Source organism: Hippocampus zosterae, chromosome 7 (assembly GCF_025434085.1).
Source record: "Hippocampus zosterae strain Florida chromosome 7, ASM2543408v3, whole genome shotgun sequence".
Taxonomy (NCBI): domain Eukaryota; kingdom Metazoa; phylum Chordata; class Actinopteri; order Syngnathiformes; family Syngnathidae; genus Hippocampus; species Hippocampus zosterae.
This window is the reverse complement of record NC_067457.1, coordinates 21404098-21422147: the sequence shown is the minus strand read 5'-3', so window position 1 is coordinate 21422147 and position 18050 is coordinate 21404098. Positions and strand designations below refer to the sequence as shown.

The 18050-nt window shown below is 44.5% G+C and overlaps 1 protein-coding gene and 1 long non-coding RNA gene across 8 annotated transcripts in view; one reads left to right on the top strand and one right to left on the bottom strand.

Moving 5' to 3' along the window:
- The window catches only part of samd12 (sterile alpha motif domain containing 12), a 60004-nt gene that overhangs the window by 15823 nt on the left and 26131 nt on the right, over nucleotides 1-18050 (bottom strand). For 2 of the 7 annotated variants that reach the window (XM_052071566.1, XM_052071562.1), the window contains exon 5: nucleotides 3857-3910. In XM_052071566.1, coding sequence (XP_051927526.1) covers nucleotides 3879-3910 — 32 coding nt within the window. In that variant the 3' untranslated portion in view covers nucleotides 3857-3878. Of the gene's footprint in view, nucleotides 1-331; nucleotides 349-2411; nucleotides 2532-2574; nucleotides 2892-3856; nucleotides 3911-18050 lie in introns of those variants that run through there. The other 5 variants (XR_007963337.1, XR_007963336.1, XM_052071563.1 and 2 more) reach the window with 5 other exon arrangements.
- LOC127604484 (uncharacterized) lies at nucleotides 4891-16253 on the top strand. The gene is made up of 3 exons (XR_007963338.1): nucleotides 4891-5096; nucleotides 14438-14503; nucleotides 15020-16253. It is a non-coding gene; the product is annotated as an uncharacterized LOC127604484 (long non-coding RNA).

The window sequence follows — 18050 nt, the reverse complement described above, 5'->3', positions numbered from 1 at the left end:
GAGAGAGGGGGGGAGGGGGGGGGGAGGGGGCACAGGCAGAAAAGGAATGCTGGGAGGTGGAGTGAAAGTGATACGAGAGAGGAGATGGGAGGCTGAGCGATGCGGCGGGGAAAGGAAACATGCCAGTGGACGTCATTCGCCCTTTGGGACCAGAGCCTGTTTAACGAGCATGCTCACAGCACCACTCCATTATCGGGGCGGGGGGGTGCCCGCTGGCTTTCAGCCTCCAGGGGGTCTGCTGCGGCGTGTTCCATCATGGTTCAACATACGGGGGGGGGGGGGGCGGGGGGGGACAGCCCAAGGAGGGGAGAAGGAGGAGCTGCGGTTGGATTTATTTTTTGACCCAACCTGTGGCAAAAACAGAGCAAATACATTGCTGAGCACACCTCGTTCCCTTCCCCCTTCTTTGTATTGCTCGAAGGAAGATCAAAATTTTAGCACTCCACCCGTTGCCCTCCTTTCAACCCCAAGAAGGATAATTGTCATGACTCGTCGGTCGAACGGAACCGGCGCCGCGGGAGGCGCGGCCGTCATTTCGGCGGAGGTCAGAGTCGGCTAATTGGCAGCCCCCGCCGAAACACCTCAGCGTTTCATTCGGGAAGGTTCGCGAATGAAACGGCATTTTGCAGCCTTGACCCCCCACCCCCCCCCAAAAAAAAAATCACAACTCAACGCAACATACATCAATAACACGCAATTATCTCGACACGCATGCTCCCACGGTAGCGCTACGATAGCCGGCCCCTAGCAAGCTGCAGCAGTGCCCCGCCCCCTTCTCAAAAGTTCAAAGCGGCTGCCACCGAAAGTCAGGAGGGATGGATGAGCATTATCCTCTGCAGTGCTGACACCGGTTGCGGCAAAAGCTGCCAAGATTAAACCCTCGCTTATAAAACTATCATGCCGGAGACGAGCGGCGGGGTTCACAGGCGGGGTTGGATGTCAGCTCCATCTCGACAGAATCAACACGCGGCGAAGAAGCCCCCCGATAAGGCGGCTTAAGTTCCTCAGTTGGAGGAGACGCTCTCCTGATGCCCACTTGCATGTGTGCAAAGTTCTGCCGCGATCAACTGTGCGCACACACACACACGCACACACACACACACACACAAATAATAAATAAATAAATAACTGACGCCTCCAGACGCATATGCTGACACGTGTCATGATAATGATACGCTGACACGCAAAGCCCACCGAGACTCGAGCGGATGCTTGCCAAAATAAGCAACATCCAGCGCGCTCGGAAAAAAAAAAAAAAAAAAAAGAGTCTTCTTAACAGACATATTGAAGGGATCAGTGGGAAAAGTGGGATAAAAGGAGAGATGCAAAAAGTGGAGGATAGAGATGAGAGACAACCGGCAGGACACAAAGGCAAAGCGATGACGAACCAAAAGATAAAAAAAAAAAAAAAAAAAACAGTGGGGAGGTTGGAGATGACACAGGCCCGGGTTGACGTATGCACACGCAAACTTTCCTTTTCCGGAGAGCCGTTTGGAATATTTTGCTTCTATAAGTACAAGAGAGGAGTAACATTTCAGACATGCGTGGGAGGACGAAAAGAAAACATGGGAAAACGAAAATGCGCCACACATTATCCCAAGAGGAGAGCAGGCAGTGGGACTGAAAGTTTTTTTTTTTTCTGTCACGTCTCCCTTTTACTCTTCATCCCTCACATTTGTCACCCCCGGGCCACAGCGCGCATTCACTGTGGGCTCCAAAACAGCCCCCCTCCACCCCCTCCTCTTCACCCCCACCCCCACACGCTTCTTTTCAAAGCATACTTTCAATTTCGTCCTCTTAATAGAATATTCTTTTCATTACAGGATTAATCACACAATCTTTTTGTGTGTGTCAATAGCTTCTGAAAAGAAATGAAAAAGGAGACGCTAAGGTCAAGGTCCGAACTGGTTCACTCGGTTGTAGATTCGTACGGCTCGGAATCGTAAACTCTGATTGGTCAGTAAATAGGAAGGTGTAGTGGTTCATATCAAGACACTTTTTTTTTTTTTTTTTTTTGGTGCTGCAGAATTCAGTACAGCTCGGAGGTAAGCCTACATTTGGGACAGGAAATGGAATGACCTGAGACAAATCGGCAAACAAATACAGTGCAGCTCAGCCTGAGTCACCGCGTTTGCAGAGGAACTCGTTTTGTTTCATTTACCGGTTGATTTAAAATGACGATGAGTAAATTATGCAAATAAGATGCTGCGTGATTTCTTAGCATCATTTTCTTGTCTTTTCACCCCCCCCCCCCCTCGCCCACCCCCTGTATGATATCCTTCATTGAGCCGCCCATCTTAGCCTATTTGCACAAATTGATGAAGTCATCTCAAAGTGAGTGAATTGCCATTTTTTGGGCCCAAACCAAAATCCATCGGCCGCGGCGTAACGGAAACACGCATCGGCACGTACCTTGAGGCTTCTGTAATCCTCGAGGTTTAATCAATATTGTTCCATCAACGAGCGGCCGTTTGTTGTATTAGTCCGCAGCTGCTATATCCCAACATTGAATGAGCGGACACAGAGGCGACCTGTCCGCAAATGAAATCCCGTTCAATTTCAATCGCTCTCACGGGCAGCAAATGTTAACACAGGCTTGGTTTGCTGTCAGCTTTTTTTTTTTTTTTAATGTAAACATCATTCCAGTACATCAATATTTGCGATTGCTACTTAGAAGTTGTTACACCGTCGGCTACATGTCCACGCACGCACAGACAAGACAGAGCTGTTTGGTTTCATGACAGACGTGTGCTTGGAGGGTTAGTCGAGAAGATAACAGTGATTGGCCGTCATTCGCGTCGACAGAACAGATTTTTTTTTTTTTTTTTAACAAAACTGACATTTCAATGCAGCTCGTTTCCCCCATCCCTGCCATCTTCGATATAGCTCACCTAAAAATAGTTTGAGAGAGAGAGAAGCTGACAAAACAAGAAATAAAAGCCATATGCAGATGTGGCAAGGAAAAAAAATGTCAGCGATGTCTTTTTAAAAAAATTTTTTTTTGTCTCCTCGTCAGAACACTTAGTTATTTGTCAAAGTTGTTTACTAACTTGGACGGGGATTCCTTCTCATGGTCCTTCTTCCCCCCCAAAATCATTCATTTAAATGCAGTGCAGAAAAGAAATAGTGCAAGATGTGCATGGGACATTTGTCATACTATTGACACGTCTACCGGACGCACAGATCGAGGGAGCAGGACACACGGACGAGGGTGTGCAAAGTGCGTCTCCCTTTTTCGCGGTTATTAGGATAGAATTAGACGACGAATGGAGGATTTATGAGCGGTAATTGTCTTGACACTTCACAAAAGCCCTAAGTTGGATTAGGACCAGCCTTCCCACGGGGAGAAACATAAAACCTTCAAGTGCTACCGTGAAGTTTGAGTGACAGTTTTAAGAAGTGGCTTGAAAGTGTTACTGTAAGAGCAAAAATCGCCTTTCGGGGATGAATTACGGCCAGCGACAATATATAAAGTACCGTGCGCTCGCGAGAGACGCAACCTTGCTGAAAAATTACTTTTTTTTTTGTTTCTAGGAATAATTATAGCTCTCATTGAGTTGTGAATGTCGATTTTTTTTTTTTAGAAGTACCTGGTGATATTTGTTGGATTGAATTAGGAACTGTTGGTCAGATTCCAGAATGCCGGCGCGGTTGTTTGGTTTGGAAGGAAAATATCACGTTTGAAGTCGTTGAGGGGGAGTGGGGGGGTGGGGGGGGGGTTTCAAGAAGAATGAGATCGTTTCCAAACTCGCCACGGATGAATCGACACAAGAGCTGCACAAAGTCCACAAAGAGGTCCGGGAATCACAAACAGGTGGTCTGGTTTGAGGTTGCCACGGCGGTGGTCATTTGCGTACCTCTGTCGATGCGCCGTCGGTTTATGGTGAAGATGGGGCGCATTCCAGGGAGCCTGCATCAGAGAAAAAAAACACACACACACACACAAGTAAAGGGTTTTGTTGAAACTCTGGGAAATTACATTTTCTGAAAAAAAATGAAAAAAACGGTGTCGACAACGAGATTGGCGAAAGTAAAACTGAGAAAGTGACATCGATGAGAGAGGAAATTTTATATTTGAGATAAAAAAGGCCAATATATATATATATATATATATATATATATATATATATATATATATATATATATAAGGGGCTTGAGATAATAAGCATGGGCACAGTGAAGCATAAAAACGGATCACGGGGATGGAATTAGAAAACTTGGGAAGTGAGAGCGGCGAGATAAGAGAAACGGGATGAAAAGAGAGAGAAAGAGCGAATGAAAAGCACGCGGACGTAATTAGAAAATGGCACATCGTAAATCAATGCGGAGAGCGTCTTTGTGGTTGCGGGCGCCACGGTGAGAGCGGCGCGGCGCAAAGGCGCTTGAAAACTCAAGTCGGTGCGTGCAATGACGACAAACAGGCGTGTGCCAGTCATTCTCGTGACGATACTGTCCCAAAGTGTGGACTTCAAGGTCTACAGAATGGAAAACTCGGGAGTTTGAGTCCACCCGGTTGCCCTCGAGTGGCGACTGACTGGCAATATTTGCAATTTATTTAAAAAAAAAACAAAAAAACAGACCAAAAGCTGTTTGAAGCGAGTCCCAGTTGAGGTCAAACTAAACATCAAACAAAGAGAACAACATATTGCGTAACAAACTATGCCGATGATTAGCATCCATAGCCTAATTTTCGGCGCGACAAATAGTTGAATACAAACGGTGGTGCAGCACATGTAGACAGACAATATAACTATACCTACAAACATATATTCTTTGTCCTACATACAAATCATATGACATATGACAATACTGTCATGATGAACACAGCAGTATGAAGAAGCGAGCGACAAATGATATTTAACGCCTCACTTGAATTTTCTATGACCAAACTACGGTTTCATTTGGGGCTCGAAACAGAAAAACTCGTTTTCGCGGTTCCGCGTTGTGCTTTGCCGAACAGAGTAGGTTGCGCAATTGAAAAGGCCGCACTGGGAAAACTGCCTGGGGCCTTTCTTGTCTACAGCTTCATTTCAAGGAAAGTTTGCTTTGTCAGCCGCAGAGTGAAGAGGCCACACAATTACACTGTTCTCCAAACAGTAAGTAGTGTGATGTGAATCTTAATTTTGCTTGCATTCTCTCTCTCTCTCTCTCTCTCTCTCTCTCTCTCTCTCTCCAACTCTTCCTCACACAAGTTTTTTTTGCACATCAGTATCAAGGATAGGCTGCAATTTCAGTCTCTAAACGAACGCCGGGATATATTATGAGAGATTACTGCTGTAAATGCTGACCAATCAATATAAGCTGACAATTTCACAACCGCTACCTTACACAGCGACCCAGGAAGAAAGAAAAAAAAAAGGGGCACATCGTCATTTCGCTTTTATTTATTATTATTTTACAGTCAAGTGTTAATGACTCTGTTGTTATACATAATCACTGTCATCTGCTGAATAAATCCGAAGCCCGCTATCATAAATACATTCGTCGTGGACTTTCTTGGATTGTTGCGCAGCAGGGGAGCGGCGCGCGCACACACAGCTCGGTACAGTTTCTTAACTGGGCAGTGCGATTTTGTAGTATCGCTCTCCTGACAGTGCCGACGTGTCCTCCGGGGGCTTAACGGGAGCCAAAAACTGGAACATTTTAAAAGACGGCTGGTATATTGTGAGGCATGTGCGCTGATGTTTGTGCTTTAAAAAAAAAAAAAGTAAAAAAAATTGGGTGATTGTTTTATTCTTCGTTACAGATTTAGTTGGCTGCAACTGCTGCGAATGCAAAAAAAAAAAAAAAGTATGACTCTAAAACAGGCCTTGCAAATCAGCTAAGTGGATATTTGATTTAAGGGAAGAAAAAAAACTGCTGAACCTTTTGAGGGACAGCTTATCAGGTTATCGGGTTACAGGGTGCATTGAAGGGTTACATTTGTTTACACTTTATGACCACACCGGACACTTGAAAATTTGAAAACTGTTCGACTGGAATTTGCGGAAATTAATTGATTAATTAATTTCTGTGGATAATATTAATCTGTGGATTTCTGTGGAGATATATATATATATACATATATATATATACATTATACACACCCTTGTTCAAATAGCAGGTTGTGCTCTATATGACCAACTTTTTTTTTTTTTTTTTTTTACAAATTTCGTATTTTTGTTTGCGTACACCACAACGACCCTCCTGATTTAAAAAAAAAAGTTTTTTTTTTTGTTTTTGTTTTTTGCACCAAAACCATATTTTCCCCTTGCGGGACTTCTTGAAAGATCTGTTATTGTTTAGCACAACAGAGTCAGTATAGTCCCCAAAGAGGGCTCAGGGATAAGGAAAATACTCGGAAAGCAAAACAGAGGCTTTTACCATATGAAAAAAGGGAGAGAAAAAAAAGAGGGATGGAAATAAAAAGAGGACGAGATGATGGAGAGAGTGCGAGAGAGAGAGAGAGAGAGACTCGCACAACGACAGCTTTATTCCCCAAGCGGCTTCTGTTCCGTCTTGTTGGCTCTTTGCGGCTCCAGCTCTCCGGATTACCGCATTTACACTTCTGCTTAAAAATAGCTTCGCGATAATTTATTTAGTTTTTGACTCCGCCTCCCTGCTCATGTGTTCCCCGAGAGTGCGGCTACATATACGTTAGACGTACATTTGCACTCTTCCCCTCGCAAAAATCAGATCCGCGCCTTCTCAGATAGTCGTCGGTAACTTTGACGAGATTGCGGAAAAGCCGGGACCGTCCGACACGGTTTCATTTTCCTGATCCGAAGCGGTCGATGGATTGATGTCAACTCGCTTGAAATGAAGATTCGAATTGGATGACGTGGGATATTTAAATTCTCGGAGATTGTCGCATGTAAAAAACACTAACGCCTGCATTGTAGACACATTTTGGGCCTGTTTGATGATTTAAAAACAAGAAATAAAGAATAAAATAAATACAATTGTTGTTCCAGACACTCACTTAAAACGGAGCAAGGAGGACATTGATCTCTGCCACGTCAACGTTGCTGCCATGAGGTTGGGGGGATTAGATTAGTGGGTTTAAAGGTCAGGTGGTCAGAACAGGTCCACGTGAATCTTTTTTTCCAAGGAGCAGCTTTTAGGCCAATGTAAAATTCACAAGGGGGGGAAAAAAATGTGTTACAAGAACGATCTCCATTTTGCCCTTGGGATACATCTGTCGAGTGTCTTTTGAGCACCCTTAAAAGGAAAAGATTTGAACGGTGCACGCTCAAAGATCCTCACACTTAAACGCAATGCGATGAGAAGGACTTGAAAGCGACAAGACGAGAAGGCTCGGCTCGCGGTTTGAAGGAAGGAAGGAAGGAAGAGCTTCGAGGTTAAAAAGGGGATCATCGGTCTTGGCGAGTCCCATTTTCGGCAGAAAAGTGATGAGTCGACAACGGGAGCAGAGAAATTCAAACTCATCTTTTCACTTTCCGCTTTTGTCTCACTTGCGTCGGCTTCCAAAGGTCGCGACACCGATGGCCCCTGATGACCTCACAGGGCGCGGTGATTCAGATAAACCTCTCAACTGTTTCCTTTGGCGGCAGCCATAACTTCATTGGTCCCGCTCCCATTTCTGCCCTCCTACGGCAAATCAGATTTTCTACGGTGAAGAGGCGGCGCTGCGTGCTATTTAATTGTTTTTTTTTTCCTATTCACACTTTCAAATTATTTAAAAAATCGATGTGACGGTAATTGATTTATGAGCTACTTCTAAATTATTGATGGTAGACTTCACGGTGCCTTTTAATAGCTTTTAGGATTGGCACAGTCATTAAATTTAACCTGGAACAAGAACATTTTTTTTTTTAATGTCTGTGCAGGTTTGAAGGTCAGTACATTTATTTTGTATACATAACGATTTTAAACAGAAGGAGAGCGTTGCACCGGAACCCTTCGTAGGCATACTGACAACTCGGGTAAAGCTTTTAGGGATCTTATTGCACTTATCAAAGGTTCAAAAAACGCACATATTATTTTGTCAATATTTCATGCAGGAAAAGTATTTCGCAACACGATAAAACCCTTCCAAATCCCAATTGCAAAGACGCGGAGTAAATGATCCCGATAAATGAAGGTGAATTGAAATCAAGGCGTGCTCCTTGGGACAAACGTAGTCATGATGAAAAGAAAAACGTAATTTTTGCTCGATTTAAAACTTTTGGAAAGACGTTAATTTGCCTCGAGTGTCTCTGGGATTCGGGGAGTCTAAACTAATGTGCTTGTCTGGTGATTAAATAAGATATGAAGCCGACAATTTGTGCCGCCGGTGCATATCAAGCTGGTCGTACTTGTTAAAGTGTTTGGGAGTGTGACAGTGAGTCTTTTTTTTTTTCATGAGTGGGCAAGTGCATCTGTGCAAGCGCTTGTGAAGACGCATTTAAGTGTTAGTTCTTGAGGTGCTATGGCAAAGTTGTCCTTTTTTCTCTCTCCCTCTTTCTCTAAGGCGATATTGTGGCCAAAATATGGAGCATACATTTAATCCAGCAGCAGAAATCATGCAGGGTACGAAAACCGCTTGAATATGCTGGACATTCCTCCTAAACCAAAATGTGATTGCCATTGTATCGTTTTAAAATAATTTGTCTTTATTTTATGTCCTTGAAAATGTCTTTACACGAGAATGGCAAGTGGCACTAAATGTTTGGGATCCTGCCCTTAATTAAATTTGAATTTCTATAGGTTGGCATCTCCGCGAATGCTATGCGCTCCAAAAAAAAAACGTTGCTGCAACTAACATTCGTGCGACCAAGAAAAAAAGTTGGAAGCACCTATTGGTGACAGGCTGCTGCATCCATCGCTCTGTTGTGATTAAAAAGCAAAAAATAAAATAAAAATAGTGAGCAAACGGACAGTTTTGTTGTTGTTGTTGTTGTTGTTGTTGTTGTTTTTTTAAAATCACAATTTGACATTTCGGTACAGACTTTAGCAAGGATCATGGAAGCTGAAATTTTGGGGGCGGGCCACATAAAATGATGCGGCGGGCCAGATCTGGCCCCCGCTCCTCGACTTTGACACCGGTGCTCCATTTAAAATAATTTGTGGAATTTTTTTTCTTTTAAAAATTTGTTTTTATTACATTTGATAAAATGATTTACGCGTGTATACAGTACAGTCTAAAAATGCTGATCCGGTCGCTCCCATCCACACAGCTTCACAGTAACTCACTAGTGATTGATTGTGTATTCTGTATGTGCTGCGTGCTCCCCCCCCCCCCCTCCCCCCTCCCACCCCCGCTGACTCTGTGGCGTTAAATGTACATTAACCAGCTGGAGCTCTGAATATGCGACGAGGCTCCCGCTTTCCCCACGGGGATCAAGCCGGGCCGCCGTTCCATCGCCTCGCCCTTGAGCGAAGACACCTTAACCTCAGCGCCCTTAAGTATGCGTCGTACCAAGCCGACGGTGTGTAAATGTATGTAGTGTTACTGTCAGGGTGCGCAGGTCCCGGCGAGTACAGAAGAGGGCACCTGGCGGGGGGTGTGGTGGGGGAGATATGTGATGAATATTAATCACTCCCCCCACCCACCTGCGGATTTGGGAAGAGACTCGAGGGATTGCTGTGAATACGATACACGTTCATTAAGTGTCGCCGCTGCCCCACATCAGGCTGAAATGGGGCGCCGTGTCCGTGGACACGGTGGGCTTTATACGTCCGCGTGTGTTGAGATTACCCAACCGCTGGGTTTGCAACGGCAAATCAATTAGTTAATCCGCCTCACTGCAGCCAATCACGGGTGGCGTTTTAAAGATCCATTTGGAGATGCTTTGCGGAGATCTTCATGTGCAAAGTACACAGACCATGATAAAAAAAAAAAAAAAAGAAGAGGGCATTTCATAACCAAGCAGACAACTTATTTATGTGAGTAACTGAGGAGTGTTTTATAAATCAGGCAATTACTGGATTTTTATATTTTTTTGCGGTGACATTTTGATAGTTTCATGTTTTTATGATGTGCTTTAAAAAAAAAAATCTGAGCTAATCAACGTCTGGCTTTTTTTTTTTTCCTCGAGGAACTTCGTTCTGCTCCAGACGTTCCAGCGAACCTGTCACGGTTCTGTTTCGCCTTTGCCATGTTGCTCTTTTGAGAATATTAATTTTGTCTTGCTCCTTGAGACGAATATCGATATATATTTTGGGTGTCTCTCTCTCCGCTTCCCCAGAACAGAACCTGCACCGTTACATCAATTCCAACTTTCCTCCATGTGACACGTTTACGCCCAATAGTGCATCACGTCAATACACATGCAACAAAACGCAATGCGGAACCGGGAAGAGTCATTTCGGGAAGTGAAAGCGAAGACCGGCAACGTTTGTACAAATGACTAATTGCCCAAGAGCCCTGCGAGCAGGACCCACAAATAAACCCGTCACCAAGTTTCACCTACTTAACACAGAATAAATACACCGAAACGGACATATTACTGAAAGCTCATATCCGCCGGGTTGTTCAGCACGCTGAAGGAATTACACGAGGATGGAACTTTACATCTGCGGATGTATGACACGATTCTGTTAACAGATCCAAAAAGCGCCTGTTTCCAGAGAACAGAATAAAACCTCCTCATGACTTCGGATTGCGTGATGATACAAAGTGTATGTAAGAGAAGGAGGATAAAGATAACGCCCGAGCTTCGCGGAGATGACAACATCAGGAAAAAAAAAAAGGAACTATACAGAGACGAGTGCCGAAAAAAGATTATTAGAGATAGAGAGATCGGCCACAGTGGGTGGAATACAAAGCATTTGAAAACAAGACAATGGACAAATATTTGGACTTGGTTGAGTAGACAGATGGTTTGAGTGAAAGCGAAAGCCAGTAGAAAAGCATCGAAATAAATCAAGGAACAAGACGAAAGCAGAATTTATTTTCGGTGACGATACGGGCACGATCTAGAACGGGGGTCGGCAACAAGTGGCTCCGGAGCCGCGTGCGGCTCTTTAGCGACATCTAGTGGCTCCCTGGAGCTTTATAAAAAATGTTTGAAAGTGGAAATAGATTTTGATAGTAGATATTGATACATGTCGCAGCTCCGAAAAAGGAGACCCGTGGTGTTGTTTTTTTTTAAAACGTACACTTTATTTTTCCTTTAAACAGTCTGGACAAACACAAACACCTTTGCGACCCACGCCGTGCCTTCTCTCTTCTCGTTCGACTCGAGAGGCGTTCAAAGACTGCCTCAGAAAAACGTAAATTAGTGATCACTTCAATGACACCAAGAAAAGCGAAAATAATGCACCAAAACAAAACAAAAAAATCAAGCGAGGAAATGACAAAATAAATTCTGTGGGGGCGTTTGTGAACACGCAACAAAGGAATATGAATAACAAACAATTCTGAGACAGTCCAGTCTCCTACATAAATACGGCATGCGTTTCTAGTAGGCTTTTTTTTTTTTTTTTGCGGTTCCAGACATTTGTTTTTTTATCCTATATTGCTTTTTCAACATTTTGGGTTGCCGACCCCTGGTCTAGGAAAAAATAAAAAATAAAAAATAAATAATATAGCAAAGTGTCTGAATGCTTCTTTAGGTAACTCACTCGTCTGGCTGATTGAGCGCAAGGCACTTAAAACAAAATCTACTTGACCTTTTGTGCTCGCAGACACGGGTAAAAACAATCGCGTGCTAAATTCGCCGCCATAAAAAGCAAGGCGTTTTATTGTTCATTACCAAACAGAGGAGAAAATGAATTTGTCTTCGCGGATCGCTGCCGCCCGCTGGCTCTCGGGCGACTAAACCGCCGGCGATCAAACCGACGGCCATCGCGAGCGCATTGCGACGCAGCCGACGGACACATCAGAATTCCGGGCGCTCGGCTCTTTTATCTTTCCTTGTTTGACTTGCGACTGCGCTCGCGTGATGGATGGCTGAATGCGGGGCTTCGGCGCATAGGAGATGAAGAGACGGCAGCTAACAATGGCCAACAAAAACGGGAACAAAAAGCGGAGGGAAGACAAGAGGAATTGAAAAGGACGGCGAATGGGCATTGTCCGTTGTTTTTTTTTTTTTTTTGGGGAGGGATGAGCCGCCATTCGAGCAGGAGAATATGCCGTTGTCGGCTTCAGAAAGAACGCGCTGAGACGCTTTTGAAAGTTTGTCATTTTTCGCATTCTGTTGAGAGCGCGGCTGGCTGCGTTTGAACAATTACGCCGCACGACTTTGGGGACGAGCCAGTTCCTTCGCAGCCAAAAATCAGCATTCGGATCCGGCGTTGATTTGCTCGCGAGCCTGCCAAGGCTAATCAACACCCTGGGCCTGATTTAACAAAAAAAGTTCGTTGCAAGCAAAATGGATGAAAACTTGATTGTACACAAAAACAAGACGTGGGAGCTGATCTACTATTCATTCATTCATTCATCTTCCGAGCCGCTTGATCCTCACGAGGGTCGCAGGGGGTGCTGGAGCCTATCCCAGCTGTCTTGGGGCAGCAGGCGGGGGACACCCTGAATCGGTTGCCAGCCAATCGCAGGGCACACAGAGACGAACAACCAACCACGCTCACACTCACACCTAGGGACAATTTAGAGCGTCCAATCAGCCTGCCACGCATGTTTTTGGAATGTGGGAGGAAACCGGAGCACCCGGAGAAAACCCGCGCAGGCCCGGGGAGAACATGCAAACTCCACACAGGGAGGCCAGAGCTGGAATCGAACCCGGTACCTCTGCACTGTGAAGCCGACGTGCTAACCACTGGACTACCCACAGGTAGATGAATTTATTACGAATTGCGCCGGTTGATTTGACGTCTTTAACGAGTGCACCTGAACGGCAGATCCAACATAAGACCGAAACAGTGCCAAAACGGACAAACCCCCCCAAATTGCCAAAACTATGTCAGAAGATTTCTCCGGTTCAAATTTTGCCGGGAATATATTTTTATTTTTCATCTTTTAGTTTTTCTGTGTCAGTAAGAAGTGGTAAAATGCGAACACGCGATCGTAAGCCCTCGGCACCATCTCTTAATTACCCAAGCAGCCACTTCAGGCGATTTGAAAGCGGCCGTGATCAACTAAGGTGTTTACATCATCAAAAAGCTGCTGTGCTTGCAGGAGAATTGAAGAAATTAGCACCGTTCATCACACACCAGAGCGCGAAAGCGCTGACTTGATCCAAATTGACTTTAACTACCTCGTCTCATGTAAAGAGTGAACAAAAACATTTGCTGTATGACCGGCCGTGGCTGTTCCGTTCGTTTTGACGTGAAATCTCTCGCCGCGTGCAAGTCAAACCCGTCTCGCGTTTTTATCGTCGGCTACTCATCACCTTTAAAGTCACAACAGGCGGCCGACCTAATGATGGTGTTTGCGCCTCTTGCCACAAGCCCCCTGCTGCCATTTGTCACGTCACCGCAACTTTATTTAGACTCCTTCTCAAATGAGAAAACAGTAAATGACGCATACATTATGATGTCTCCACTAGGCGGTGCATTTTTTCGAAATGTGGGCGGTCAACACAATGACTTAAAAAGGTACAAAATGACTCGCAATACGAGCAAGACAAGCGTCGCTGTTGTTGCCACGGCACGGGTGCAGATACGCCGACTGGCGCTTGCAACCGTGCGCCTCTTTCCCCTAATTTTCCATCAGGCCGAGCACTGTCAGTCGCGTTATATAGCGTGGACCCGTTCGATCCGTTTCAAGGAATCGAGTTTGCCTGCAAGCACCGCGCGCGGCCGCCGCTTCCCTTCCCAGGGGCCACTTCCCCTTAATTGAAACACGAGCCTGCAAAAGTACAGAGGGGCTCCTGCGACACTTATCTGCGGCACCCCGGGCCTCGCGTAGTAATGACGGACAGCCTCCGGCTTGGAGAGTGAATGACGAGATGCACACACACACACACACACACAAAGATGGCGCATAATTGTGGTCCGCCCTATTAGAGGTGGAATTCGTATAGACAATTTAAGACAGGGGATGTATTGGAGCATTGAAAAAAAAAAGTGGAAAATCTGGAGTTCAGGAGGGTAGAGGTAACCGGAAAGTCACGTATTGGACAGCAATTGAATAGTTAGTGCGTCTCTGCGAGCGCTTGTTGAAACTGGGTTAAGGCTGCCAGCGATGCGCTAATCACTGTTTAAGTCTCTTAAGTGTGAAGGCACGGCAAAGGGATTCCTTACACACGATGGATAATGAAATAAAAATTGAGCCTGCTCCAAGTCATTTTTTTTTTTTTGCTGGAGACCCATTGCTGCATCATGTGTGCGTATTAGTCAACTGCCGCAAGGTGTCAAACACAAGGCTCGTGGGCCAGATCTGGCCCACCACATCATTTGAAGTGGCCCGCAACAGAAAATCATGCATGTTAACTTGCATGATCCTCGCTAAAATCTGTACTCAAATGTCAAATTGTCATGTGAAGTAAATGACGAGATCTTTTTGTTACACTCACTTCAACAATAATGGAACAAACAACAAACCGCCGTTTTGAAGACGCGTCGCAAGGAAGCAGTGACGGCTCCGATGATGGCTGAAGTGACAGCCGAAACTGTCAGCCAGGTAAGAGTTGAAGAAAAGCTCCCACCCCACGCCCCCCCCCCCCCAAAAGAGCATTGTCTGGCAAAAAAAAAGAACCTCTAAACCTAATTTAACAAATAGTTGAGTGATTTCAAAACTATGAATCCATCAATTCGTTGTGCGGGAAGAGATGATTAAACATTTATTCTGTCTCACTCTCGTAACGGCCCGCCGAGGGAAAATGTAACTTCTCAGTGGCCGATGACAAAAATGAGTTTGATACCCCTGTTCTAAACCATTTAATGAGTGTCAGCCTTTTTGAATAAAATTATTCTGTACATACACATACTGTATTAAAAAATATTTACTGGCTATTGAATTCACGTCTGTAATATTCTGCATTGGCGCGTTTATTCAATTATCTTCAGCTATATATATATATATATATATATATATATATATATATATATATTAGTATTATTTTTTTTTTTAATCCCACTCATGTCGTAAAACAGAGCTATCACTCATCAATGAGCTTTCATTTGCCTTGTTCCACAGCCGTGAAGTGAAATTGGACACGCCAAGGTCACATGGTACCAAGAGGCGCTAATATTTGGAACCTTCCTTTGGCTTCCCAACATGAACGAGCGACAGCAGGACACCGCTTAGCATGCAGTCAACACCTGCCTCGCCCGCAGTCCTTCTTTTCCAGCGGCTTCATCGTCAGCATCTATTACAGAGATAGGTGTAGCGTTGAAGACGGGGGAGGAAGGGGTGGGGGTGGGGTGGGGTGGGGCGGAGGCTCTTTGTATTCTGCTAATCCTCCCGTACAGTTGCAGAGGGTAATGGGGGTTAACAAGAGCTTCGCTTCCACGCATGCTGACCGAGTTCCTTTGAGGCCAGAGGAAAACTAGTGGGATTGCGATAAAGAAACCTCTCTGTAGGCTTGTCCATTCGGGATGGTTGGAGCTTGCTGATGGGAGTTATGAGAGTAGGCAGGGGATGGGGGGGTGGGGGGGGGGGATTTTTAGAAGTAATAGCGCGAGCTATCACAAACTTTTCGTCAATCAGGCCTTCTGTTTCATTTCCCTGAGATTCTACCATTTGGACTTTGTATTTTTTTTTTGTGTGCGTCACTTCCAGGACCTTATGCTTGACTACTTCCGCATTAGTATCTTTGGCTTGAAGTCACTGATAGTGGTCACGGTTCATCCCCTGATGTATGTGGAAGTCAAACGCGGGTTTACGCATTGACATTGTGGATGGGAGTGTGAATGGTTGTGATTTAAGAGTGAAGTGGAACCACTCCGGGATGAAAAGCGGAAGATGGATGGTGGTTTGAAGAAATGTGAAGAGAAAAAAAAAATCATTTTGGCTCAAAATGTGGTAATATTAACGCTGCACTTAACTAACCATGAGTGAAAATATGTTTTTTTTTTTTCTCTGACTTCTATCAAGACTGCCAAGTGGGAGGCAATATATATTACGCCTCATGGGAGGCTCTCAGCGTGGATCTTTTCAACCAATCGGAGTGAATACACATTTGGTGCTTTTTCCATTTAAAAAAATTTAAAAATAAATAAATAAATAAATAAAACCGAGGCTCGGGTTGGGGACACCACAACACATATGTCGAAAAAGCGAGGGGACACCACCGCTCAATATCTTTGTCACGCAATTGTAATTGTGTGGGGCTGTGGTGGCAGGGCCGCAGAATCTGTTTGGATATTGCTGGGTTAGATTTCCCCAGAGTTTGGAAGAGTGTTAAAAAAAAATAAAGGAAAAAGTCTTTCAGTCTTCTCAGTCGCCCTCCCCGTGTCTTATTCTTACTGTCACACCTTTTGGGCTGTGGGCAAGACCACAAATATCATTCTCCCATTTTTTAAGGGATGGATTTACCGAAAAGCAGAACCACACATTCGGACATTAATGTTAACACAATCCTTCTCAAAGGGGATCGCCATTAGCCGCTACTCTTTGGCAGATTGACTTGGCAGCGTAAAGCCGGTCAATGATAATATCCTATCCCACTCCGGTCGTTAAATAAAGCATTTAGACCGAGGCGGCAGATTTTAATTTTGAATAACAATAAACCTTTGTCTCAGTCTCACCTTTTAATAACCTGGAAAATTATGACTGAGAGTATCATCGTCAGTTCCTCGGTCCAGTCGCTTAATTACACCGTCTGCGCTTTTCCATCAGCTGTTGGAGACGCAACATCTCCAGCCCCCCCCCCCAACCCCCCCCCCGCCCCTCGTGATGACAGCACGCAAGGAGGAGGGAATATTAAGTCAGCGACAAGATGGAATTCGGACGGTCTGCTTGAAGTGGCCCAGAATAGCAGCGCTGATGTAAAACACGGCGGAGAGCGAGGTCGCCGTCTGTCAGATGTGAGTGTCGTTAAATTGAAGTCTCCCCCATCAATGAATTCACGGTTGGCCGTGCCCGTGCACTCTTTGGAGAACGACACTTACTCGCTTTGCTTTTGACACCGCTGCGGCTCACTCCGTTGAACGCGCCGGTGATCAAAACAAAAAAGTGGCCCGACGAGGGCGACCGATTCGGATGCCTTGAATTCTTTGATTTACGCTCATCTGGATCAACTATCGTTCAGAATTTACATTCGAAAAGGTCAACTCGGCTTGAGTGTCACGTGATTAATGACGCGTACAATTCACATATTGAATTTATGGATTTCACTTTTTAGGGTGGGCGCCTATCATTATAAGTTTAGTTTTTTTTAGTTTTTTTTTTTGCATGACGCATTTATAATTAGTTATTTATGATCTTTTTTTTTTACTTCAAGGGACCCGTCATTTATTTTGGCGTATCGGCTTAAGACATCGACACATCTTGCGCATAAAAATAATGCACTGTAAAGCGTACGACGGTGCTCCATAGATTGCAATTACATGAAAATATAAATAAAAATATACAAATAAACTAAAATTGTTATATATATATATATATATATATATATATATATATATATAAAAATGTATATAAAAAGATAACTCGTAAAAGATCAGACGGGAGCGAGGGACCGGGTTAGATGGCAATCTGCTCCATGCTCGTCAAAGTCAAAGGCACTCCAAAAGGTGAACTTCATCCGCCTCCTTGCGGTAATTGGCCAATAAAATAAAACACTAACAAATGTTGTTGTTGTTTTTTTTTTTTTTTCCTGGCCCTGAGGGGGGTAATTAGATACACCAAGAAGAGTTCCAATCTTATCTGACTGATGTGATGAAGGGTGCATAATGAAGACTAATATGGCGCTTATAAATAGCTGGTGGGTGGATTCGCTGTCATACGACCTGAGTGTGCAATGTAGCGTGGCGTCGACGTGCCGGGGTAGTAAATGACTGCCAGAGCAGAATAATTGTGTCATTTAGAGAATATTTTGGACCCGTTTATTTATTTATTTATTTTTTGCATTGACATCACTTAACCACACTAACACTGATATAATTCAACACCCCAAAAACGGTAGACGCAAAGATGACAGGAGAGGACGGCAGGCAAAATGTGGAAAGATTAAAGTACAAGAATGCGCTCGCGTAGTTGTTATTTGAGTTTATTTGCATCCGAA